The 26,543-nt window shown below is 45.6% G+C and overlaps 1 protein-coding gene across 4 annotated transcripts in view; it reads right to left on the bottom strand.

Annotated features, from left to right (window-relative positions):
• TLK2 (tousled like kinase 2) overlaps positions 1 to 26,543 on the bottom strand; it is a 150,159-nt gene that overhangs the window by 38,232 nt on the left and 85,384 nt on the right. For all 4 annotated transcript variants that reach the window (XM_082271300.1, XM_082271301.1, XM_082271298.1 and 1 more), the window contains 6 exons: positions 22,630 to 22,722; positions 20,295 to 20,405; positions 16,474 to 16,610; positions 7,009 to 7,161; positions 6,639 to 6,705; positions 6,454 to 6,551 (listed from right to left, as the gene is read on the bottom strand). In XM_082271300.1, coding sequence (XP_082127426.1) covers positions 6,454 to 6,551; positions 6,639 to 6,705; positions 7,009 to 7,161; positions 16,474 to 16,610; positions 20,295 to 20,405; positions 22,630 to 22,722 — 659 coding nt within the window. The remainder of the gene's footprint in view (positions 1 to 6,453; positions 6,552 to 6,638; positions 6,706 to 7,008; positions 7,162 to 16,473; positions 16,611 to 20,294; positions 20,406 to 22,629; positions 22,723 to 26,543) is intronic.

The raw sequence follows: 26,543 nt of genomic DNA on the forward strand, positions 1-26,543 counted from the left end.
AAAGACTCAGTAACCGTCAGGCAAACCCTAATTGCTCGAACCACAGGCAAAGAATGCAAGTCAATTTTCTTGGGATGCTTGGGCTTAGGACAGAGTGAAGGCAACCAGGGCTGAGAAGTCAGAGGAAATTTTGGGTACCTGGAGTCGGCAAACAATGCACCAACTCAGACTCCTACTAAATTTAGATTGGAATTAAAAAAAAAGCAAGTTTAAATGTCCCAATTCACAAAGTAATAATTAATGGACTTAGTATAAGGAAACTCATAATTGAGGAGGCCAAATGTAAAAAGGAAGAACTACAGAAAGTTCTGAAAGGACGTTTTGTCTTTAAAATGGATGCATGCACACGTCACAGAGTCAATTATTTTGCTATTAATGTTAGATTTGTGGATGAAAATAACAAAATAATAACACAGACCCTCGGATTGAAGGACACTCAGGCACATCACACCAGTGATTACCTTCAGAAGTTAGTGGAGGGTGTTCTAGAAGATTTTGAAATTACAAAGGAACAGATTTTATGTGTTGTGACAGATAACGCTTCTAACATGTTGAGCACAATTGAGAAGATGAACGCAGATGAAGAAGGTAGCAAACAGATATTAGAGTTAGAGGAAGACAGCTCTGTAAGTATTGGAGAAAGTTTAGAAACTGAAGAGAATGCTGACATTTTTTTAGACAACTTTGTTGAAGAAGCATTGAAGCTTGCTACTATTCATCATATGCGATGTGCTGTTCATACACTGCAACTTGCCATAAGAGATGGATTCAAAGATCGCCATGCAGCTACACTAATTGGCAAATTACGGCAAGTAACTGTTGCAGCCAGGGCCCCCGAAAACGGATGCAATTTTGAAAAGACGTGCAGGAAAAGGAGCCATTTTGGATCAAACAACTCGCTGGGGAAGCACTTATTTAATGGTGAAGCGTTTGCTTGAACTTTGACTTCATAGAAGAAATGGACAATGAAAATCTTGCATTAACTGAAAGCCAGTGGACACAAACAAAAGAGCTGGAGAACCTTCTTTCTCACCCCTTCACTGTCACCAAGAGGTTGCAATGTGACCCTGGGTAAATTCCTCTTGGAATGGAAGAGCCTGTTATATCGCCTAAACAAAAATGGAGGGTTAATAGCTGAGGGCATTGCATCTTCAATTATGAAAAGAGAGTCTTTTGCTGGAAAATTAAATCTTGTTAGCGGCTATTTATGTCGATCCAATGAGCCGACTTTTGTTGAACAGTGACCAGACTGCTACTGGGAAAAAGGCCCTCTATGATGTAGCAGTTTGCATGAAGGGATTACGACCTGAAATACCTCCACAGGATGAAGTTCTTTTAAGCAATAGTGGAAACTCAGGATCATCTTTTTCAAAACGAAGAATTAGACTTTGATTCCTTCTTAGACAAAATGGAAGTTGCTAAAGGAAAGCGATGTCGCATAAGCGTTACAGAACCAGTAAATGTCCAATTTAAAAAATTCCAACATGAGTTTTATAAAGCACTAAAAGGAAGTTGAAAAGTATGATCGCTCATCAAAACTTACTGTTGAAGAAGCCATCCTTGTTTATCCAGAGATCGTTAGTGATGTGGCCAGAATAGTTACTGCAATGCCACCCACCCAAGTCAGTGTCGAAAGATTAATACATATTAATACAGAGGAGTCGGAAGTACAAAAAACTGAGTCGTCTGAGTATTTATCTACCGACTCCACAGACCTGAAGGCAACACAATGTCTTCATTAAATGGAAATCAGAAACCACCTTAGGAAGAAACAACTGATTAGGTCGAAGTACCACTTTATCTCTGTGGACCACCAGAGACTGAGAACAGCAGGACAACGCTGCCAATTCAGGCACACTGCGGGCAGAGGTAATAGCCACCAAAAAGGTTACCTTCTGTGACAGTGTAAGCAGAGGAATCTCCCTAAGTTTTCAAAGGGAGGTTTTTGAAGAACAGTACCAAGTTAACCACTTAAGCCCTGGAAGATTTTACCCCCTTCCTGAACAGGGGGTAGTTTGCGATTCGGCACTGCGTGACTTTAACGGACAATTGCGCGGTTGTGCGACGCTGTATCTAAACGAATTTGGCGTCCTTTTTTTCCCACAAACAGAGCTTTATTTTGGTGGTATTTGATCACCTGTGCGATTTTTTGATCACGCGATATAAACAAAAAAAGAGCGTTGATTTTGCAAAAATAGCAATATTTTTCACATTTTTTTTATATGAAATTCTCCCCCAAAAAAATGTAAAACCAAAATTTTTTAACATTTTCGGCCAATTTGTTTTATGCTACCTATGTTTGGTAAAAAAAAAAAAAAAAAATTGCAAAAAGCGTATTTTGATTGGTTTGCGCAAAAGTTATAGCGTTTACTAACAAAGGGAAAGATTTTTGTCATTTTTGTTGTTTTTTTTTTAACGCGTAATGGCGGCGATCTGCGATTTTTTTGCGGGACTGCGACATTGCGGCGGACAGATCGGACCCTTGACTGACATTTTTGCCACTTTTGGGGTTACCAGTGACATTTCTACAGTAATGCTGTACATATGCACTGTTACTGTAAAAATACACTGGCAGTGAAGGGGTTAACTTTTTTTGAAAGGGAGGGGCTATGTGTGTCCCTACGGGCATGCTTTCTACTGTGATTGGCTGTGGCTTCAGATGTATGAAGAGTGATCAATGGTTCTACATAGTAGAACCGTATGATCATCCTTCATACACAGGGGAGAATGACAGGCAGCTTGTTTACATAAGCCGCCTGACTTTCTCCCTCTCCCCCGCCGATCGCAGAGTGACCGGCGGACATCGGGTCCGCCGGTCACACGCGCGGGGGGATCCGTGACCACGCGCGAGCGCGCCTCCGGCGGCGCGCGCTCGCTCCCTAGACCCTCACAAGCTAGTGACGTAGCCCTACGTCACTTTGCCTGTGAGGGGCTGACCGCCGACGTAGATAGTCGTGCGGCGGTCGGCAAGTGGTTAAGAACCCACAGAGGTAATGGGGACCGTATCGGAGGAGCCACATGACGAACTCCCTGGATAAAAGTCCGAATCAAAGAATGCTTAGATAAAGGGCGTTGTTCTAAAACACTGCCAAAGCTGACACCTGGCCTTTATTAGTACCCAAGGCTAACCGCTGCTCAACCCCTCTTTGGAGGAAAGCCAATATCCTAGCCACTGAAAAGGAGCATGGATGCACCTTAATCGATTCACACCATGAGATGTACGATTTCCAAGTACGATGATAAATCTTTCTGGAGGTAGATTTTCTAGCCTTCAACAGTGTAGGAATCACTGAGTCAGAAAGACCCCTATCTTTCAATACCTGGCTTTCAACAGCCACGCTGTTAAAGCCAGTGACTAAAGCAGGATGGAAGATTGGCTCTTGAGACAACAGATCTTCCCTGAGAGGATGTCTCCAAGGAGCATCGGCGACCAACCTTACCAGATCTGCATACCAAGACCGACGAGGCCTGAGTCAGAGTCTAGGTCCCCTGGACACAATGCTGTCCAGGTAAAATAAGAAAAAAAAAAAACAAAGACGTTCCCCCCCCCCCCCCCACAGGGGAGAGGGCGTCCCTTAATGCAGATAGAGATTTGTCCGCAGATCTGGAGGGGTCTGTTCTCGGCTTACCTGACCACGTCTTCTTGGAACCCCAAGATGACCTAAATGGCTTAGGTCCTTTCGTCTGCGTGCCGAAGGCACAAAAGGGCCGTCTGTGTGCTGAGAAATAAGGGCCCCGTCTATTACGCAGTGACTTGCTCTTAGCAGATAGATGAAGAAGAGTACTCTTCCCACCTGTGAGTCCTTTGATCAGTTTATCCAACAAAGACCCAAATAGGCGGTCCACCGTAAAGGATTGTAAAATTGCGTTAATTTTGTCACAGCATGCAGGAAAAGGGAGCACCTTTGCTGCTTTTAGGGGATCTGCAGGCGCCCCCCCATGTTAAAATTTTCTGCCCCGATACAATCAGTGCATGTGCACTAAAAAAAAAAAAAAAAAAAGGAATCATCCCCACCGCAGAGCACCCGAAGTGCGTGGACGCAGACCCCAGTAGAGTCGCTATATGCCAAGCTCACCCTTAGAAAATAAGCCGGAGAGGTCGCCGACCACAGTCCCACAAGGAGATGCCAGCTCAAGTTCCACGAAAAGGACCCCTAATAGGCCTAAGGGTCACCCACCATAAAGGACAAAAAAGGACATAGCCCACTATAAGGGGAAGAGGGGGCCCGCCATGACGCAGACGCGCAAGCAGATTACCCCCATACAACAATGTCCCTCAGGCAGTCCATATGTATCACCCCAGTCAGCAGCTCAAACAGCCTGGTCAGCAGCTCGAACAGCCAGCCGCGAGTAGGCCACAAAGCCGCGGCCTAAATTTGGGGCCCGATCCTTTTGAGAGTCCGCCGTCAGATCTGTCAGCTTGATTAGCAGCTCGGAAAGCCTGGTCAGTCGCTTGGACGGCTTGGTCAGTCACTCAGACTGCCAGGTCCATCAGCCGCGAGTAGGCCACAAGCTGCAGGCTCAATTTTTGGCCCGATGCGGCCACGTAAGGCATCTGCCGGTCAGCTTGGTCAGGCACCTCATCTAGGTCAGCTCGGTTCAAGTACCCAGGCAGCCGCGAGTAGGACGCAATGCCGCGGACTAAATCTTCGGCGTGACCCAGACACGTGAGGCGTAGACCCGTGGATGAAGAAACATCCACTCCCTCCAAGCCTATAACTACCACAGGGAGCCCAGAGTCACAAACCCCCAGGGGGTCGGGAACTTGCCCAAAGACCCCCGTGTCAATCCTGACAGCCCGGTCAGCAACAACCGCATCCACCCCCCCTTACTGGAGCAAGTGGCAAAGCCAGCTCCTACCTAACCCCGGGGGGGGGGGGGGGCATGGGGGTAGGTTGGAGCCAAAAGACCACCATGACTGTTAGAGGGGCTGGGGGAAATGGAAGGGGCCCACATTCACCCTGAAACCGCAAGGTCTATGGGGGGGGACACTACTCACAGGTGGGCGCCACTACGGACAGACTACATCTCCACTTGGGGTGGGGGTGCTGATGGCCAAGGGGCACGCTGCGACTCAGGCCAAGCCAGGTCGTGTGCGTCCTGGCGAGGTGTTTCACTTACGGGCCAGCCCCCGTCCATTGGGGCTCTGTCATGGCGAGGCCTAGCACGGGGCTATAATCTGCATGCGCTCGCTGGCCGGACTGGGAGGCCTTAAGGATCTAGGATATCCAGTCCGAAACCCAGTCCGGCTGTTGATTGCAGTTCTCTCAGGAACATAACTAGCTAAAAAAATCCAAATTTTAACAAAGGTTCACTTTAAATTACAGAAAACAAGCAAAGACAGAAGTCCCAGCCAGGAACTAGGTCCTACTTCTAAACTAGGCATAATCAAACTAAATCCTGTAGGAGAGTGAGTGGGCGTATGCCTTCAGGGACTGCCCCATAGGCGTAGTAAAGTTTTTCCTGCCTAGTGTCCTACTCCTGTAGTGGGCAGCATAACCCAATAGTTATGAAGAATATCGAGCTGCGTCTGTCAATGAACGATAGAGAAAAATTGTTTTACATGCGGTGATAAGCTCACAGAACACTTTCAATGCCCTGCCAATTCTTTATAAATAGACCACTTATTACTGTAACTATATTAAAAAGGTAAAAAAAGGTGGAAGCCATGGAAAAGTGTCACGAAATTGTAGGTAGAAAAAAGTAGCTTTTGTATCACAACTTGTTTCCACATTAAAGGCAATGTCCCTAATGGAGCAGTTCTCAAAATCAGTGCTAGAAGAATTCGGTCTTTAAGCTGCAAACAATTGCTACACATTTTCCCTATTATCAGGCAGGAACACAGCTGCATTAGTAACCTGTGCAGAACACAAATACTTTGTCACATCTGTGAAAACTGTAAAGCATGTGCATTGCTATGAGGTTTCTTCTTGACCCAAGCATTGTTTTGCATGCCATGGTTCCTTCCACTGCCCCTACATCCCTTCTGCATTCTGTATTGCCAACAGGCGCAATGGAAGCAAGCACAGTGCACAACCAGGGACCAGGCATCCACCACACCTGGAAGTGTGCTAGATGCGAAGAGGCAACTGCTCTGCAAGAGCAACATATTGGAGAACATGTGGCGGAACAGGCGATTATAAAGCCTCTTCTGCAGGTAGTTTGCTTCAAAATTTTAACCCTGCAATAGCACCCCCCTGGAGACTGAAGGGGATCACGGTTACTTTTCCAGACCAGGGCTTCATCATGAGCTTGCTGTTCTGGTACATTATTGAAGACAATTATATAATCCCAGACTTGTGACATGACACTACAAAAAGTTTGTCACTTGCTAAACTAAACATATTACATCACAGAACAAATACTGTGCATGGCAGCATTTCCATAGAAATTGTTTAGCGTTTGTGTGCAAATCTCAGCAAACTATCTCTTTTCAAAGTCTGATGCACTTACTGTGAATTATCTTCATTATGTATTCTTTTCAACTCCCTAATGTGCAAATTTCTGACCCTTTCAAGTCTTTCTAGTTCCGCTTGTATCTCAGCTTCTTCCTGCAATACAAACACCATGAATTTGTTGGGGTTACCATAAAAATGAACAAGGATATTGGGATGGGTAACTCAGACTTGGTTACTTACTTTTTTAAGGTGACCTAATCGCAGTTTGAATATCTCCTCTTGTTCGTGATATTCAGCTAATGTTAACCTAAAAAAAAACATATAATAATCAATAGTAACGTACAACTACTGATAAAGAAGACTAAGACACCAATCCGTAACAATATGAGAAGTCTGTAAACGCTTGCTAAGAACAAGGACTTATCCTAAAAGGTAAACTGCCATTTCGCCCAAGTCACCCCCCCCCCCCCAACAGATTTTTTTGGATTACAAAGAAGAAAGTAGGAAACTCAAATTACTACGAAAGCATATGTATTTTAAAATGCTTGCTAACAAGGAAAAAAAACAAACACATGGCAACCTTCACTAACAGGCACTATATCTTACTTACGCTTCATTCTCTGCACCATTGGTCTTATTTTTGCGCTGCTTTTGCTCATTGTTTGCAGGCAGGGTTTGTCCCATTGCTGGGGGCTTCCGTTTAGCCAGCAGCTTCCGTTGCCGTTCAATCTCTTCCCTTTGGGAGTTTATCCGTTCTTGTTGTCTAAAAGGAAAAGGGGAAAAGTATAATACATAAATACACATACAACAATAGGACTTACGGATACAGCACAAGCAATGCTGCAAAACGAGAATGGAGAAGTATTTCTGGGTATGGAAATGGGGAGGGGGGGAGAAGAGGGATGTGATATCACACAAACTTCTGTAAGTGAACCTGTTATGCCTCCTAGAGGCAAAAATTGAATCTTTGACTTACCGTAAAATCCATTTTTTGTATGTAAAATGACAGACACAGCTCCTGATCTTCTTAATCATTGGGTTATACTGGCCCCTACAGGAGTAGGACACTTGGCAGAAAAAAAAAAGTCTGGCTACGCCTATGGGCAGTCCCAGGGGGTATACTCCCTCTCTGCTATAGATACTCAGTTTGTTACAAAGAGTATCAGAGAAAATACAACTCCACAGAGGGGTGGGTGCTGTGTCCATCAATGAACATCAGAGAAATGGATTTTACGGTAAGTCAAAAATCCCATATTCTCTTTGGTTCATTGACGGACAAAGCTCCGCATTTTCTTAACCATTGGGACATCCCAAAGCAGTGTTAAACATGAGGGGTGGGAACCGCAAAAAATGACCAAGGCTAAAAACAGCAGCCAACCAGGCAACAGGGGCTCAACTGAAAAACAAATGGAGCCCACCAGAAAAAAAGTCAGGCTGCGCCTATGGGCAGTCCCGTGGGGGGTATACTCCCTCTCTGCGCTATAGGGTACTCAGTTTTGTTACAAGCAGCGTCAGAAGAATTATAACTCCACAGAGGGGTGGGTGCTGTGTGTCAATGAACTTAAGAGAAATGGGTTTTACAGTAAGTCAAAAACCCCATTTTCTCTTTCATGCCTTAACACAGCTCCTGCTATTCTTAACCATTGGGATGTCCCAAAGCAGTGTTAAACATGAGGGGTGGAAACAGCGAAAAAGAAACTCCCAAGCCTACCAGCTAAACAGGAGCTCAACTAAAACAACTGGAGCTCACCTGAAAAAAAATAATACACCCTGAAAGAGGACCAGGTCCTCTAAACAGCAGCCTGCAAAACCTTGTGTCACTGACGCCTGAGGACAGAAGGCCCAGGAGGCACGGAGCGCTCCAGTAGAATGCGCGTTGACAGGGAAGGGAGGAACCTGACCCCTGATGGAATAGGCCTGAACCACCGTCTGTCTGATTCATCTGCAAAAGGTTGTAGAGGAAGCGGACAGCCCTTTCCGAGGTCCACCTGTGAGCACAAACAGTCTGATTTCATAGAAGATGCTGTAGCTGCCAGATACACTCTAATCACCCAGGCCACATCCAAGGAACCCAAAGCAGTTTCCTTCAGATGTTTTGGCCTGGGACCCAGGGAAAGCAACACAATGTCTTCATTCAAATGAAAATCAGAGACAACCTTTGGAAGGAATGACGGACAGAGGCAAAGAAGCACCTTATCTCTGAACCACCAAGTGAGGTGGACAGGATGACGCCACCAATTCCAACACCCTGCGCACCCTGAGGGGAAAGCCCCCAAAAAGGGGCACCTTTTGGGACAGCATAAGCAGGGGAATCTCCCGGAGACCAAACTGGAGGGGTCAAGTGCCTAACTCCCTGAAGAAAAGTACGCACCAAGGAGTATGTTGCCAAGGGCCATTGAAAGATGACCACTAAGGCCGACACCTGACCCTTGATAGTACTCAATTGAGCCAGGACGCGAACAGATCCACCTCGGGGATGCCCCACCGGAGACACAACTGAAGAAACACCTCCGGATGAAGGGACCACTCCCTTTTGTCCAACACCTGCCGACTGAGGTAATCTGCCTGCCAGTTTTCCACCCCGGAAACGTGTACGGCGGAGAGGGCTCGAATGAACCATTCTGGGGTGCTATTGGAGTGCTATTGCAAATCACGGGCAATGCACAGAGGTCCCGCGATTTGCAATGATTTCCAGATCGCGGGCAGAATCACAGTGATTCTGCCTGCGATCGCTACGCTCACATGTGAACGTAGCCTTAAAGCACACTGGACATCCCTGAAGACGATCCGTTCAATGTTCCATGCACAGTCTGATCACGCGGAGTACCAAGACATTGATCAGTAGTCTGGACTCCGCCAGTGTCCAGACCCCCTGAGCAGAAATTTTGCCGAGGATGCTTCCCCAGTCGGCAGGCTTATATCTGCGGTGACAACAGTCCAATACAAAGGGAGGCAGGATTTTCCCAGCCAAAGCACAAAGCCACCATATTAGGGACTATTTCATCTCCTGGCTCAGCCGGAACGGATTGTCCAGAAACTGCGGATTCTTGTCCCATAATCTCCCTGGAACAGTGCAAACAGAACTGCCTTGAAGGTATACACCATCAGGCTCAGCACCCACATGCAAGTCTGGAGGGATTACCATCTGTTGAACAGCAGGAGACTAAATGCAAGCCTGCAGTTTCTGGAATTTGTCCAGAGGAAGGAGCACTCTGGTTAAGGCCAAGTCCAGAGTCAGACCCAGATAGTGCAGCTTTGTGGACGGAACCAGAGCAGACTTCTGAAAATTCAGAAACCAGCCAAATACTCTCAAGCTTGTATGGTGATTTCCAGGTTTTCCACAAGAACAGTAGGAGACTCCGCTCGCAGAAGGAGGTCGTCCAAGTAGCCCAGTACGGCGATCACCCATTGGCCTACAATGCTAGCACCGGGAACAACACTTTCGTGAAGACCCAAGGAGCAGAAGCGAGACCAAAACACTGCTTTGGGATGTCCCAATGGTCAAGAAGATTATGGAGATGTGTCAGTCAATGAACGAAAGAGAAAATTTGATTTTGGTCTTACCGTAAAACCTTTTTCTCTGATGTTCGTTGACGAACACAGCACCCACCCCTATATTGAGTTGGTTTACTTTTCTTATGACACTACTTGCAAAAAAACTGAATGCCTATAGCAGAGTGTGGGAGTAGACGCCCTGGGACTGACCCATAGGCGTGGTAAAGTTTTTTTTCCTGCCTAGTGTCTTACTCCTGTAGGGGGCAGCATAACCCAATGGTCAAGATTCTGGCGCTGTGTCAGTCAATGAACATCAGAGAAAATGATTTTGCGGTAAGACAAAAATCAAATTTTTTTCCTTCCACATGTGGTAGAAGGAAAGAAAAATGAATTATCTATGGGCTGCTTCGGTGAGCAGATGAATCAAAAACTGATGTGCAACATCCAGCAGACAGTACAAGTCCTGGAGCGGTTCAGTTGAGAACTGAACCTTCAGAAATCAGCCTCAGTTCTGCCTTAATTCCTAGAAACCTTTGGTTTAGTCCTAGATAAGGCTCTCAAGCTCATATGGTGATTTCCAGGTTTTCCAGAAGGAGACTCCGCTTGCAGAAGGAGGTCGTCCAAGTAGCCCAGTACGGCGATCACCCATTGGTGTACAATGCTAGCACCGGGGACAACACTTTCGTGAAGACCCAAGGAGCAGAAGCGAGACCAAAAGGGTAACGCCACAAAAAGATAATGCTCCTCTCCCACGGCAAAGCGGAGAGAGCACTGGAGACTGACATATTGGAATGTTAAGGTAAGCGATCTTGATGTCGATGGAGGCAAGAAAAATCCCCCTGATGCAGGGAAGCCACCACCGTGCGAACAGACTCCATTCTGAACTTCTGCCCTAGCACAAAGCAATTCAGCGTCTTGAGGTCCAGAATTGGACGCACCGTCTTCCTTTCTGGGGATGGTAAACAAGTTTGAGTAAAACCCCTGAAAATGTTGCGAAGTCAGAACCATCACCCCTTAAAAATAAAAGGTCTTGCACCGCCCCCCCCCAAAAAAAAAAAAAAAAAAAAAAAAGAGCCTGTAAGCGGTCCGGGGGACAATCGCACAATGGAAGGAAAAACCTTACCGGAGGGTAAGAACGAAACTCGATCTTGTAGCCGGACCAAAATTACCTTGTGGACCCACCTGCCTTGTACCAGGGGAGTCCATGGGTCCGGGAACCATTAAAAACGTCCCCCCACCCCAGATATGGGTGAGGGTGCACCTTCATGCTGAAGGGGCCTTGTCCATGGGTCTGGAGATGCCCGCTCTTGACTCGCCAGACCAAGTTCGTGGGTCCCTGCCCTTAGTAGCATGCGGAAGAAAAAAGGTACACTTCCTTCTTGTGAGACCTTAAATAATGTCATCCAGGGTAGGACCAAACAGGCGATCTCCTTGAAAGGGAAGATCAGTCAAGGACTTTTAGAAGGCTGGTCTGCAGTCCAGCATTTAAACCAAAAGACACGGTGAAGGACCACTGACGAAACAGACGAGGTACTAGGGGAGCCGCATCTAAAGAGACATTACAGATAAACTGCAGCCCCTAGACCAGCTGGTCCCCCAGCTCAGCAAAGGCAGGGGTGAGCTACTCCCCTTCCAGGTCACAAGGCAAAAGCCTAGCCCATTCGGTCAGTCTGTGACACCAGGGCAATGGTGAATATTAGCCTCAGTGCCAAACCAGCCAGCGTGAAAATATTGCAGGCTACAGCCTCCGCCTTTCTGTCAGCTGGGTCCTTAACCACTTAAGCCCCGGAGGATTTGGCTGCTCAAAGACCAGGGCCTATTTTGTGATTCGGCACTGCGTGATTTTAACGGACAATTGCGCGGTCGTGCGACGTTGTACCCAAATGAAATTGATGTCCTTTTTTTCCCACAAACAGAGCTTTCTTTTGGTGGTATTTGATCACCTGTGCGATTTTTACTTTTTTTGCTATAAACAAAAAAAGACTGAAAATCTTGAAAAAAAACAATATTTTTCACATTTTTTTTTATATGAAATCCCCCCCCCCCCCCCCAAAAAATGTAAAAATCTAATTTTTTTTTTACATTTTAGGCCAATTTGTTTTCTGCTACATATTTTTGGTGAAAAAAATTGCAATAAGCGTATTTTGATTGGTTTGCGCAAAAGTTATTGCGTTTGCTAACTACGGGAAAGATGTGTGTCATTTTTAGTTTTTTTTTTTTTAACTAGTAATGGCGGCGATCTGCGATTTTTTTTGCGGGACTGCGACTTTGCGGAAGACAGATCCGGTCCTTGACTGACATTTTTGACACTTTTGGGGGTACCAGTGACATTACTACAGTAATCAATGCTATACATATGCACTGTTACTGTAAAAATGACACTGGCAGGGAAGGGGTTAACTTTATTAGAGATCCAGAGGTTATGTGTGTCCCTAGGGGCATGCTTCTAACTGTCAAGGGGCGTGGCTTTTGATGTAACCACAGAGACATACGATCCTACATAGCAGGATTGTATGATCTCTGCAGTTACACCAGGGAGAATGACAGGCAGCTTTGTTTACATTAGCCGCCTGCCTTTCTCCCTCTCCAGCAGGAGATCGCGAGTGACCGGCGGACATCGGAGCCGCCGGTCACTCGCGCAGTGATGGCAGCGAACGAGTGGGGGCTCGCCCGCTATTGGCTCGCATACCGATATGTCACTTTGCCCAGGAGGGGCTGACCGCCGCAGTATATGTACTTGCGGCGGTCGGCAAGTGGTTAAAGGCCGGGGACTCTTCAGCCTCAAGGTTTCCTTGTTTAATCTGGAAACCAAGGGGACGCTTTGGTCACCCCCAGTATTTAGTGAAAGTTCTTTCAAGATCGGGGGGGGGAACACTTTTTCCGCTCTGGATGGCTTGTGAGTGCCAAAGGTAACCTGTGTCCTCCATCTTTAAGGTCTCACGCACAGCTACAATCAGTCCGTCCACCAGTGCCGTTTCGTATGCGGTTGCAGAAGTGGAGGAATCCTTCTCACTATCTGAGGATTTAGGGTGCGCGGTCGAAGACCCAGCAGGGTGACCCACATCCACGGCAGCCGAATCAGATTCTGGATCTGATGAGACAAATGACGTAGGGGAAAGCAGGTGTGCTTTTTGCCAGCCCGTCGCCCAAAAGTCACCTCCACGCAGGACACCAAGGACTCCAGAACTGCTGTCATTGCATCGATGGATGGATGGGACCCGGAGGGCCCCGCAGCGTCAGAGAGGGGATCAGGTGGGGAGATGTGTTTCAAACACTCCATGAGTCACCAGGGGGACACTACAAAAAAGTAAAAAAAACACTGCTAAGGAACAACCCCCACTGCTCTGGCAGCCCACCCAGTTGCCAGCCATAGAGCACTAATTGATCCTTAGTAGAGAGGGAGAGGAACCCACCAGACTCACCACTCTGCAGAAACCAGGCACCGCAGTTACCAGGAGAATCTGCACTGCACGAACAGCGATTAGGAAATTAAAAGATCCAGGAGTCAGCATCGCGGGATGAGGAGGGGCTCCCTCCACCGAAATCACCGCCCAGAGGGGACCAATGGCATGGCCGCCACTACTTCCAATGGCAAACCACTGAAAAATGGCCACCGGACTACACAAACATGGCTGCCGTACATTAAGCATACAGGCTACAAGAAAATGGTGGCCCAACGAGGCTCCCAGGGACCCAGGAGGGATCCCTCGGCCCCAGAAAACAGCACAGGCAAGAAAGGAGGGGGGGGGCCCTGGTAAGGAGCCTCCACCAGGTACAGTGCACCCCCCCCTCCACCCGATCACTCGGTCGCTTGCACAGCACCCTGCCCCCACCCTAGGCGGTGAACAAGCCCACCCCACAGCCCCAGTGAAGGGGGGGCACGGACAGGGGGTGAGATGGCCCACAAGGACCACTAGACCGATGAGGGGGGTGCCTAACATGGAGGGGAGTCCGGGGGTCCAACTGTCCCAGGGAGGGGCCCACATCCACCCCAAAACCCTCCAGGGGGAGAGGGGGGACAGCTACTCACCATACCAGGAACCAGGCGGGCACCGCTCCAGACAGAACCTCCTCTTAATCAAAATGGGGGGGGGGGGGTCTGTCGGCCAGGAGGAAGGTTGCGACTCCGGTCGAAACCCGGTCGTATGCCACCTCGCACGACATTTAACTTGCAAGCTAGCCGCGTCCTGTGGGGCTATGGTGCGGACGACCTAGCACAGAGCTCAGGTCTGCGCGTGCTCGCTGATCAGACTGGGGTGACCACTGGATCTAGATTATCCAGCCGGTCGATCAGTCTGACAGTTGATTGTAGATCTCACAGGAAAAAATCCAGTAGAAAAAAATTATATTTAAAAAGAAATAAATTAAAATACACCTAGGATAACAATTAAAGACCCTTCATTTAGGAGACCCAGAAACAAAACAGACCAGTAAAAGGACCACATGGAGGGCAGCTACCATCTTTCCCAGCACGCCCACCCATGCTCATTTTAATGCACCACCTTCCATTGACCTCAGGAACTCCAGAGATTTGAAGAGACAGGCATTTTTCCTTCAGAAGCATTACCTTCACCTGAGCCTTATCTAGGACTAAACCAAAGGTTTCTAGGAATTGAGGCAAAACTGAGGCTGATTTCTGAAGGTTCAGTTCTCAACTGAACCACTCCACGACTTGTACTGTCTGCTGGATGTTGCACATCAGTTTTTGATCCATCTGCTCCCCGAAGCAGCCCATATAGAATTCATTTTTCTTTCCTTCTATCACATGTGGAAGGAAAAAAAATTAGATTTTTGTCTTGCAGCAAAATCATTTTCTCTGATGTTCATTGACTGACAGAGCGCCAGAATCTTGACCATTGGGTTATGCTGCCCCCTACAGGAGTAGGACACTAGGCAGGAAAGAAAACTTTATCACGCCTATAGGTCAGTCCCAGGGCGTATACTCCCACACTGCTATAGGCATTCAGTTTTGCTGCAAGTAGTGTCAGAAGAAAAGTAACCCAACTCAATATAGGGGTGGGTGCTGTGATCGTCAACGAACATCAGAGAAAAGGGTTTTACGGTAAGACAAAAATTGAATTTTTTCTTTCGTTCATTGACGGACACATCTCCAGAATCTTCTTGACCATTGGGACATCCCAAAGCAATGTTAAACATGAGGGGTGGGAAAAAGACACGGCAGAAAAAAATCCCAAAGGCTAAACCTAGCCAACCAGTTAACATGGAGCTCAGCCAGAAACAACTGGAGCTCACCTAAAAACATACACCCTCGAAGAGAGCTAGTCCTCTTAAACAGCGGCCTGCAAAACCTTGCGGCCAAAAGCAGCATCGGCAGATGCCAGCACATCTACTTTGTAAAAGCGTGCACAGACGACCAGGTGGTCGCCTTGCAAACCTGCATCACTGACGCCTGCAGCGCTTTTGTGCTCTGCCGAGGAAGAGCCTTACCTGCCAGCAGAACACAATGATCACTGCTGGCAGCTGTAGCATGAAAGGAATCCGACAATGGATCGACTTTATTACAACCAGTTTGCCCATGGATGGATCTGGCCAAGATCCAATCAATCTATAGCTGGCTTTAGTAGCAAGCCATCTAGGTATCTAAGCCAACAACACCTTGGTAAACACAGTGACCTTGGAAAACACAGTGGGGGGAAGCAGATAGGCAATGCAACAAACTGATAGTGGTGATCCTCCATTGCAAAACACAAATCGTTGGCGAGGTCAGAAAATTTGCTACTTGAAGCAGCGCGATCACTGACTGGGTGGGTCGACTTTATCTTGAATTTTTGTACCTCAAGACCTACCAGTACTAGTGAGCAAACCCCTTTTCCCAGTGAGCCCAATCGGAATACATCAACTTCTTTTAAGGGAGGGTGCTTCTGGGAGGGAGCTGAGTCCAGGTGGAGTCCCTCTTAGCCTGCTGGCTGTAGTGACAGATCCAAATAAAGCTAACCCCTGCCTGAGAAGGGTTGTGAGGAAAAGGCTCAGAGATGTAATTAAGCCTCAAAAAGTAAAGATCTTCAGAGAGATGCATTAAAGCTAGTTAACCATCTAGAGCAGGGATCCTCAAACTACGGCCCTCCAGCTGTTGCTGAACTACACATCCCATTAGGCATTGTAAAACGCCGACATTCACCCACATGACTAGGCATGATGGGAATTGTAGTTCCTGAACAACTGGAGGGCCATAGTTTGAAGACCCCTGATCTAGAGGCTAGATGTACTGCCTTTGAATATGGCCTAAGTGGGCTCTGAAATTTGTCGAATCAGTCATTATATGGAATTTCACTGAAAAATACATACAGTACCCAAAACAATGGATAACTTACTCCTAGAGCCCCACAAAATGGTATACTGATACTCAGAATAACCACAAAAAGCCTAAGGACCAATGATCTACCATCTAGTGAGGGTTACAGCCCACACAGGAGCAGCAACTTTCAAATGCCTGGAGCTATTCCCCCTCTCAGAGAACACATGACAATTACACACTCTTTAAGACGTATTCAGGTCAAGGCTCTAGTGGGGAAAACAACATAATTGATAAATAATAATCATATACAACAGTCTTCCTTACTTTATGAGGTTCTGAAAGGCATAACCATCGGTCCACTGCTCAGTGAAAGAGGCGCCGTGACGGACTGTAGTGAAATGGCCCAGCCGTAGGCGATCCTGCATGCTTTTATCCCGACATGCCATCTTTTCCTGTTTGGACTAACGAGAAAACGAACGATAAATCATCAGATCTATACACTTAATGAAAAATGTAAAACACAGGACATGCACAACCTGTAAAGCAATAACACTGGGCAGACCACTCCGAAAATCAGAATGCCCTTTGCAACGTATGGTATGAAGAAGCTTTAAGTAAAGTGTAAATAAACCCTTGTATGCTTTACAGCCAAAGAAGCTGCCATCTTAGCCACTGGTGTGCAGCTGTCATGGTGTTGCATATGTTGAGCAGCTATGAGATAGCTTGACAGTTTGGTTGAGGGCACACATAAGCACTGCAAGAACTGTAACAGTTCATATTCAAGGTAGCCTTCAACCTGTTTTGGGAAACCGTTAAAATCAGTGGGTTTTTATTCTGCTTTAATACATGTAAATTAACTAGCTCCATCATGATCTGCATTTAAATGTTTCATTATATTTTAACCTTGACCATGTGATGGAAAAAAAAAAAAAAAAAAAAGGAGAATTGGGAAGTCCACCCAGTTCATCCCTGTATCAATGAATCAGTTTAAGGCCCTGTGCAAATAACTTCAATATCCACAAACGACTTCTATGTATGAAGGGTATAAAGGGAGGCTTTACCCAGAGAGGTCCATGTGGTGTTTTACATATCACAGGACATACAGCAGAAAGAATTGTTAGCAGAAATTTGCTAGATTTCCATATCCTTGGCAAGTCACATGAACACTCAAATTTCCTCTAAATAAACCTTTTCCCTGGGGTCTCAAAAACTCCTGAATAACTGGGAGCAAGTGAAAGTTATCTTTAATGTTTAACCACTTAAGCCCCAGGCCTATTTCGGACACTTTGTTTACAAGTTAAAAATCAGTATTTTTTCCTAGAAAACTACTTAGAACCCCCAAACATTATATATATTTTTTTAGCAAAGACTGAAGAATAAAATTGCGGTCATTGCAATATTTGTCACGCGGTATTTGCGCAGTGGTCTTTAAAACACCATTTTTTTGGGGAAAACTTTCAAAAAATCACATTTTACTGCATTTAAAAAATACTAAACAGTAAAGTTAGCCCATTTTTTTGTATATTGTGAAAGATGATGTCACGCCGAGTAAATAGATACCCAACATGTTACGGTTTAAAATTGCGCACACCCGTGGAATGGCGACAAACTACGGTCAACAGAAATCTCAATAGGCAACGCTTTAAAACATTTTAACGGTTACCAGTTTAGAGTTAGAGTGTAGCTCTTTTTTTTTTTTAAATAATTGCTCAAGCTCTGGCGATCGCGGCTATATCGCACGTGTGGTTTGAACAGTGATTTCATTCGCAGCTTGACTTCCATATACGTTTTCTTTCGTGCGCGAGCTAACGGCGAAGGGGGCGGCTAAAAAATTTTTTTTCTCCTATTTATTTTTTTTTTTAACTTTATCACTGGTTTAAAAAAAATCTGATCACTTTTATTGCAATGTAAACATCCCTTTTGACAGCAATATGCAGTGACAGGTACTCTTTATGGAGGGATCGAGGGACTAAAAGACCCTAGACCCCTCCACTACACTTCCATGTATTCAAAGCGCCGAAAACGGCATTTTTGAATACACATTTTTTTAATCTGCCGCCTTCAGCAGCAGAGTAACCCGGACGTGACGTCATGGACGCCGCCTCCGGGTTACGTCATCGGAGACCCGATCTAAGCCGCATCTGGCTTAGATCGGGACTCCATCCAGCCGGCGGGACAGGAGACCCGGGCAAAGCCGCGGGACGTCCTCTCCCGCTCGCCGGGGTATTGATTGAGTGGCTTCCAAGCCCCATCGGTCGTTACCCCTGGAAAGCTGACCGCCGGCTCTACACAACGGTACCGGGATGATGCCTCTAGCTAGAGGCATCATCCCGGTATAACCCCGCAAAATCAGCCGGCGTACCCATACGTCACTTAGCGGTAAGTGGTTAAAACCATTGCTTACATGGATGGGTGTAAGAAGGGATGGCCTTCACTTCCTAACCCCTTCCTGTTGCCACCTCCGAGCCCTCCAAGAGGTTGTAAATTCCAGGAGGCTGAGGCAGACATTCCGATCATTTGACCACTGTAAATGGCTGTCACATGATCGGAAAGCTCCCGATCGCAAGTAGGCATCGGGAACTCTCCGGTAACTGTGCTGGGAGTGCACAGAGCGTGCACTCTCAGCACAGAAATGTTTACGTTTGGAATGCAAATAAGTGGCCTCTCGGCGATAAAGCATATGACTAGTGGGAAGTGGTTAAAAACAACATGGACTGCAACACCTTCCAAAGTCTAACATTGATGTTCCGCATTCAACTATTTCTCACAAGCAGCTAAAAGCCTCTTTATTATCCAGATCTGTCTGCACACTAATCTGTCAAAACACCAGGGAGGCAGAAAAAAAATAAAATAAAAGTTTTACTCTTTGCAACTCCAAGATGATCATATATGGCTAAATACTTATTAGAATACAAACTACACAGGACAAAAAAAAAAAAAAAAACTGAGCACTGACACTCAACTCTGGAATTAATATGTTGAAATAAGATTTTAACTACAGTATTTTGTTATCTGCAAAGTCAGTCCTGGATGCACACAGTTTAGAAGAGGCCATGCCCGACTGACCTCAGTGTAATATGGATTCTTAAAATGAATGACCTATGTTTTATATAAAGACACTGCTAGCCGCTATTCCTGCATAAATGGGTGAGTGTTTTTTACATTAAAGGATAAGTCCAGGCAAAACCTAACGCTAAATCTGCTCTTTTCCACATTCTAACCCTAATCTATCTAACCCTGTAAGCTAAAAATCTCTGTACTTACCTATTCTGCAGCTGGTCTGGTCCAGTCTCCAGCGATAGAAACTCTGTGCCAAAGAGGACCGACAACGGCTGTAAAATGCCTGGGAAGTGATGTCACCCATCGAGTTACTATGGGGCTTCCATTGTCGGATGCCTCCCCTGTACCTGCCTCCACGCTGAAGCCGCCGCTGACAGCTGATGCTGGGACCGAATCGGCTGCAGAATAGGAAAGTACAGTGATTTTTGCTTTACAGGGTTAGATAGATTAGGGTTAGAGTGTGGCACAGAGCAGGTTTAGTGTTATTTAGGTTTTGCCTGGACTTATTCTTTAATTATTGAAGTTACTTCATGTTCCTTTGCATACCGTAAAATACCTTACTAGGAACCTGCCCTGGAGTGCAGAACCTTTATGAGCCCAACAGTCTCTGGTTTAGATTTCAAGTTGATTGCTGCAGCCCCTTGTATCTCATGTCCAGGCTGTAGAAGGGACCTTGACTTCTGCACATTCTAAATAATGACTTACCTGCTACTGACAGAAAGTTTTGAACCCTTTCATTTAACTGTTAAAAGCCAAAACTACAGTAAGCAAAAGCACTAGCCTCAACCTGACAGCTGGATTACAAATGTAAACCACTGAAATGTGCAAATACAAGAAACCTTCCTTTTTTCCTTACTCTGTCTCTGAAGTCTAAGAAGGCATCCGATTTGGATTTGCTTCACACATTGCAGGGCTAAGGAAAGGACCGAGTATTATCACATGACCAGTAGGCTGGGTTCTCTACCGGACCACGGCTATCCGAATTCCCAATGAAGGAGCATCAAAGTAGTTAAAGCAAATTTGTTAAAACCACATGAATGAAGAGAGATTAGGTAAAATATAAAATCTAAAAGTTGAAAGGTCACCTTTTCTATAAGCAGTTTTTTGCTCATTGTCACACATCTGTTTAACCGTTCTTTGTACTTTTCCAACATTTTCTTCTGCTCATCCATTTGCCGTCGGAGGTCACAATTTACCTATATGATGGTTATCGCAAAAAAAAAAAAAAAAAATAAGATTCAATTGTAAATTGAGCTTTGATAGTTTACAGCCAACTAAAACATGCACATACAGAAGTAAAGCAAAAATATATCTGGGCCTGTTCAAAAATTAGTTGCATGGCTACTTTATTGAAAGATATCTCGCCCATTGAGAACCAAGATTTCCCAGAATGGGTCAAGGCTTTGCAGTGATTGAATTTGATTAGCAGAATGAAGAACAATACAAAAAGTAATATGGAATCTTCCTTTACCCTCAAAATCCAGAAAAACATATCCTTCAAAATGTAACACTACTGGCAGACCTAAACACCCAAAAGAAGTTGCCATATTTTGATAGCTCCAGAACCCCAGTAGGTTTCCAATTTATCCAATTGGATATGACATACAAAGCATCCAGAAAGTATTCACAGCACTTCAATTTTGAAATAAGGCTGGAACACAAAAAATGTGGAAAAAGTGATTACATTTGTTAATTTCCTCAAAATTTCCTCAAAATTCTTCAAACAATACCCCATAATGACAACGTGAAAGAAGTTTATTTGAAATCTTTGCAAATTTATTAAAAGAAAATCCCATGTACATAAGTATTCACAGCCTTTGCTAAATACTTTTTTGAATCACCTTTGGCATCAATTACAGCCTCAAGTCTTTTTAAGTATGATGCCACAAGCTTGGCACACCTATTTTTGGGCAGTTTCTGCCATTCTTTGCAGGACCTCTCAAACAGCATCAGGTTGGATGGGGAGCATCAGCACATCCATTTTCGGATCTCTCTAGGGATGTTCAATCAGGTTAAAGTCTGTGCTCTGGCTGGGCTACTCAAGGACATTCACAAAGTTGTCCCGTAGCCACTCCTTTGTTATCTTGGCTGTGTGCTTAGGGTTGTTGTACAGTTGGAAGATGAACCTTTGCCTCAGTCTGAGCTCCAGAGCAGGTTTTCATCAGGGATATATGTCTGTACATTGCTGAATTCCATCTTTCCCCTGATCCTGACTAATCTCCCAGTTAATGCTGCTGAAAAACATCCCCACAGCATGATGCTGTCACCACCATGTTTCACTGTAGGGATAGTATTGGCTAGGTGATATAAGTGGTGCCTGTTTTCTTCCAGACATGACGCTTGCCATTCAGGCCAAAGAGTTTAATCATTGTTTCGTTTCATCAGACCAGAGAAGTTTGTTTCCTATGGTCTGGCAGTCCTTCAGGTGCCTTTTGGCAAACTCCAGGCAGGCTGTCATGGGCCTTTCACTGGAGGAGTGGCTTCCATATGGCCATTCTACCATACAGGGCTGATTGGTGCAATGCTGCAGAGATGGTTGTTCTTCTACAATGTTCTCCTCTCTCCACTGAGAAATGCTGGAGCTCTGTAAGAGTGCCCATCAGGTTCTTGGTCACCTCCCTAAATAAGGCTCTTCTCCCCTGATCGCACAGTTTGGCCGGGTGTCCCGCTCTGTGAGAAATGGAAGAAATGCTGCATAAATTTTTCTGTACCTTTCCCAGATCTGTGCCTCGATACAATACTGTCTCAGAGGTCTACAGACAATTCCTTGGACTTCCTGGCTTGGTTTGGGGTCTGACATGCACTGGTAACTTTGGGACATTATATTGTTATTTTTATGTGATTTTTTTTTCGTTTTTTTAATTTAAATAAATTCAAAGATTTCAAACCAACTTCTTTCACATTGTCATTATGGAGTATGGTTTGTAGAATTTTGAGGAAATTAATGAATTTAATTCCATTTTGGAATAAGGCTCTAACATAACAAAATGTGGAAAAAGTGAAGCGCTGTGAATACTTTCCATGTGTACTGTAAAGGCTCTATAAACTAGTATTTTAAAATGGAAAAGGATCATGCTGAAACCATAAAAAAAAGCAAAAAAAAATAAAATAAAACCTGTCATTAAAGAGGATCCCCAACCAAACCATAAAATTGTTTTGGATATAACGGGGGAGGGCTAGAAACAGTATTGCATTTTATTTACACCTGTGTCTGCTTTTAGGAGATTTTTTCATGTTTTGTCCAGTTACTTGTACAATATTAATACTGGAAATAAATAAAAATATATATATATATATATATATATATATATATATATATATATATAATTTATTATTTATTTATTTTTCTTACAACAGACAGCAGTTTTGTAGTAACCTGAACAATGATTGATACTTTTCACCCAAATCATTAGAACTCACCCTTAATAAGTCATCTATCCTTCCCTCCTTTTTCTCTAGGTCAGAGTTTTTGTTGTTTTCGAGAGCGGATATTTTATCCATCGTGAGGTCAGACTAAAGAGAAATAGTTACAGGAAGAAAAGAAATTTAACAAAATGGCATGAGGTGACCCATCTTTAAGCATCACTTAGCCCACCAAACAAATGCTCATTGATATCTTACAGTTCAACTCTAAACAAAATCTTATTTAAACCTATTCCTAAATAGATTAAAAGAATGTCAACTGACTGAGCACCAAATCCCGTTGCAAACCCACATACTACCTGGTACATGTAGCAGTGACATCACTGTGCTGTACATGGCCAGTGCAGAGGGGCTCGGCAGGCTCCAGCTACTACAGGCTGCCTACAGAAAACGAAATAAGGGGGCAGAGACCAGACCAGACCAGTCACCCTGCACAAGGAGAGAGAGCAGCAGTGACTGGTCTTTATTACAGGAAGCTCCTGCACAGAGACAGGAGGAGTTTCATGTTCCCTTACAGCACAGATCTGGAAGAAATAAACAAAGGACACCAGGAAAGAATACATGCAGCTCTTGTTGATTTAAGCTTTAAAACAGCAAATCGAAGAACACGAATCCAAAATTTAAGAGCAGCCAAGCCCATAGAAGAGAACTGCTGGTTGGTTGCTTTATGATGCCAAACATTACCCATTGCCATTTTCTGTAGTGAATGTCCAGAACAAAATTATTATACATTAGGGCGGCACGATTCTGGATAAAATGAGAAGCATGATTTTTTAAGTTATACGAAAAAATTGGGCTAACTTTACCGTTTAATTTTTTTTTAATTCATTAAAAGTGTATATTTAAAAAAAAAAAAAACTGCATTTGAAAGACTTCTGCGCAAATACAGTGGGACATAAAAGATTGAACAGATTGCCATTTTATTATCTAGGGTCTCTGCTAAAAATATATATTTGGGGGTTCCAAGTAATTTTCTAGCAAAAAATACTGATTTTAACTTTTAAGCAACAAGTGTCAGAAAAAGGCTTAGTCTTTAAAGCGGAGTTCTACCCGTTTGTGTGTTTATTAAAAGTCAGCAGCTACAAAAAGTGTAGCTGCTGACTTTTAATGAACACATACTCACCGGTCCCACGGTCCAGCGATGCAGCCGGCAGGAGCCTCGGTTCTCTTCCCTCTTCTCCCCGCAGCGCTGGCATCTTTAGTGCGGGCACCCGGCTGTGACAGCTTGCGGCTTCCCAGCTGGGTGCGCACTGCACATGCGCGAGTTGCGCTGCGCGTCCTGGGTGGACGGGCAATCTTCTGGGACTGGTGATGTGTCCCAGAAGATTGCAGGGAGGGGGAGAGGAGAACTTCTGCTCAAGCCGCCTAGGCAAACGTGGCATGTCAGGGGGCCAGGAGACCTTAAAGTGGAAGTTCTATTTTTGAGTGGAACTCCGCTTTATAGTGGTTAAACTGCCCTTACTTACAAACGGAAGTTCATTACTTTGATCTAAATTTTAAGAACGAAAAGATACATTGTAAAGCATTGTGTTTTATAGTTATTTAGCAGCTGGGAAATGTAAAGACGATTAAGTAAAAACCCTAAAAACTTTCCCAATCACCCCTTGAAGTAACAGGCCTTGTACTGCCCTAAAAAGACCCTGTAAAGTTTTTCTGCAACAGCTGGAGGGCCGCCAGTTTGACACCCGAGTGTAAACAGTCCGGAGACAGGTGCAAGTTGGAAAGAAAGAACCTTGCCAGAGGACAAGAGTGAAACTCGATCTTGTAGCCGGACCGAGCGTGGGAATCCCTGAGTCAGACAACCCCATATCCTTCAGCACCTGGCTTTCAAAAGCCAAGCCGTTAAAGCCAGCGACGAAAGCAGGATGGAAGATTGGCCCTTGGGTCAACAGGTCTTCTCTGAGAGGGAGTCACCAAGGGACATCGGTGGCCAGCTGAATTAGATCCACGTACCAAGACCGGCAAGGCCAGTCTGAGGCCAAAAGGATGACCAGAATTCCTTCTGCCTAGATCCTTCGAAGAAGTCTCGGCAGAAGCTTGAGGAGGAGGAAAGGCGTATATCAGACTGTACTGGCCCCAAGGAGTTACCAGTGCGTCCGTGGCGTCGGCTAGAGGATCCCAAACACCTTGCCACGAATCTCTGCACCTTCCTGTTGAGACAAGAGGCCAACAGGTCCACCTCGGGAGTTACCCACCGGAGAACATAGCTGATGAAAAACCTTCAGATTAGGTGAGCATTCTCCTTGGTCCAAGGCCTGTCGACTGAGGTAATCCACCTGCCAATTTTCCACCCCTGGAATATGCACAGCATAGAGAGCAGGAACAAAATGTTCCGCCCACCTTAGAATGCTGGCTACTTCCCAAGCTGCTAGGACACTTTTTGTGCCCCCTTGGTGATTGAAAAATGCCATGGCCTTGTCCGATTGAATCCGTACCAGACATACCGAAAGACGAACTGTCAGACATAGACACCATCAGCTTTTGGAGCTTGTCCAGGGGGAGAAACACCTTGGCTGAGGCAGATTCCAGAGTCAGACCCAGATAGTCCAACTTGGCGGACGGAACCAGAGCCAACTTCTGGAAATTCAGAGTCCCCCCGAACTCCTGCAGAGTCCGCACAGTGATGTCCAGGTTGTCGAGTAGAGCAGTCAGAGACTCTGCTCTTAGAAGGAGATCGTCCAGTTACCGCAGCTCCCACGCTCTTGCAACAGTGCTAACTCCGGGGCCAACATTTTTGTGCACACCGAAGAGCTGAGGCGAGACCAAATGGTAATGTCACAAATGAATAATGCTCCTCGCCCACAGCAAAGCGGAGAAAGCGCTGATGTCCAACATATATCGGGATATGGAGGTAAGCATCCGTGATATTGATAGAGGCTAGAGGATCCCCTTGATGAAGGTATGCCACTACCGAACGGATGGACTCCATCCGGAACTTCTGTACCCGCACAAAGTGGTTCAGGGATTTGTGATCTAGGATTGGACGAAAAACCCCAAAAACGTTCAGAGTTTGGAACCGGTATAATCACCCCTTGCAGTAGCAAAACTTGTACTGCCATATGAGACCACGCAAGCGGTCTGGGGACAAACGCAGGTTGGAAGGAAAAAACCTCTCTGGAGAATAAGACAAAATTTTAATCTTGAAGCCGAACCGAATCAGCTTGCGGGCCCACCTGTCTTAAAAAAACGAAGACGCCCCCCCCCCACCCCAGATACAAGTGAGGGCGCCCCTTGAGGCAGAAGGGGGCTTGTCTGCAGGCCTGGAAGGACCTGCTCTAGGCTACCAGGCCAGGGCTTCTTGGAACCTCCAGGGACTTTCCGAACTGATTTGGATCCTTTTTTTTGACACCCTTAGGAACAGAAAAAACGCTTATGAGCCTAGAAAAAAGAGCCACGTCTGCGATGAGACTCTTTGCCCCTGGAAGCCTGTGGGAGGAGAGTACTCTCACCCCGTGACTCCCTTAATGATTTCATCCAGGGAAGACCCAAATAGGCATTCCCCCACAAAGGGGAGATCCGCCAAGACCTTCTTGGAAGCTCGGTCCGCAAACCAGCATTTCAGCCATATCATGCGCCGAAGGACCACTGCTGTCACAGAACAGCCTAGAAACTCAGGGAGCCGCATCTAGCAACCCCTGGACCAACTGGTCCGCCAGCCTCACAAAGGTAGGGGGAGGCTGTTCCCCCTCCAGTTTCCTGAAGCAAAAGTTTAGCTCACTCTCTCAAGGTCTGGGACACCAAAGCAATGGCGAACACCGGCCTAAGGAATGAACCAGCCATAGTAAACATGTGTCGGACCAAGGTCTCTGCCTTCCCATCGAAGACTCCTCCACCGGAATCAGGTTGGATTTGTTCAGCCTGGAAAACAGGGAATCCACCACAGGTGGGAATGTCCACTTCTTTAACAGACT

The sequence above is a fragment of the Pelophylax lessonae genome, assembly GCF_965119305.1.
Source record: "Pelophylax lessonae genome assembly, chromosome: 11".
Lineage (NCBI taxonomy): Eukaryota > Metazoa > Chordata > Amphibia > Anura > Ranidae > Pelophylax > Pelophylax lessonae.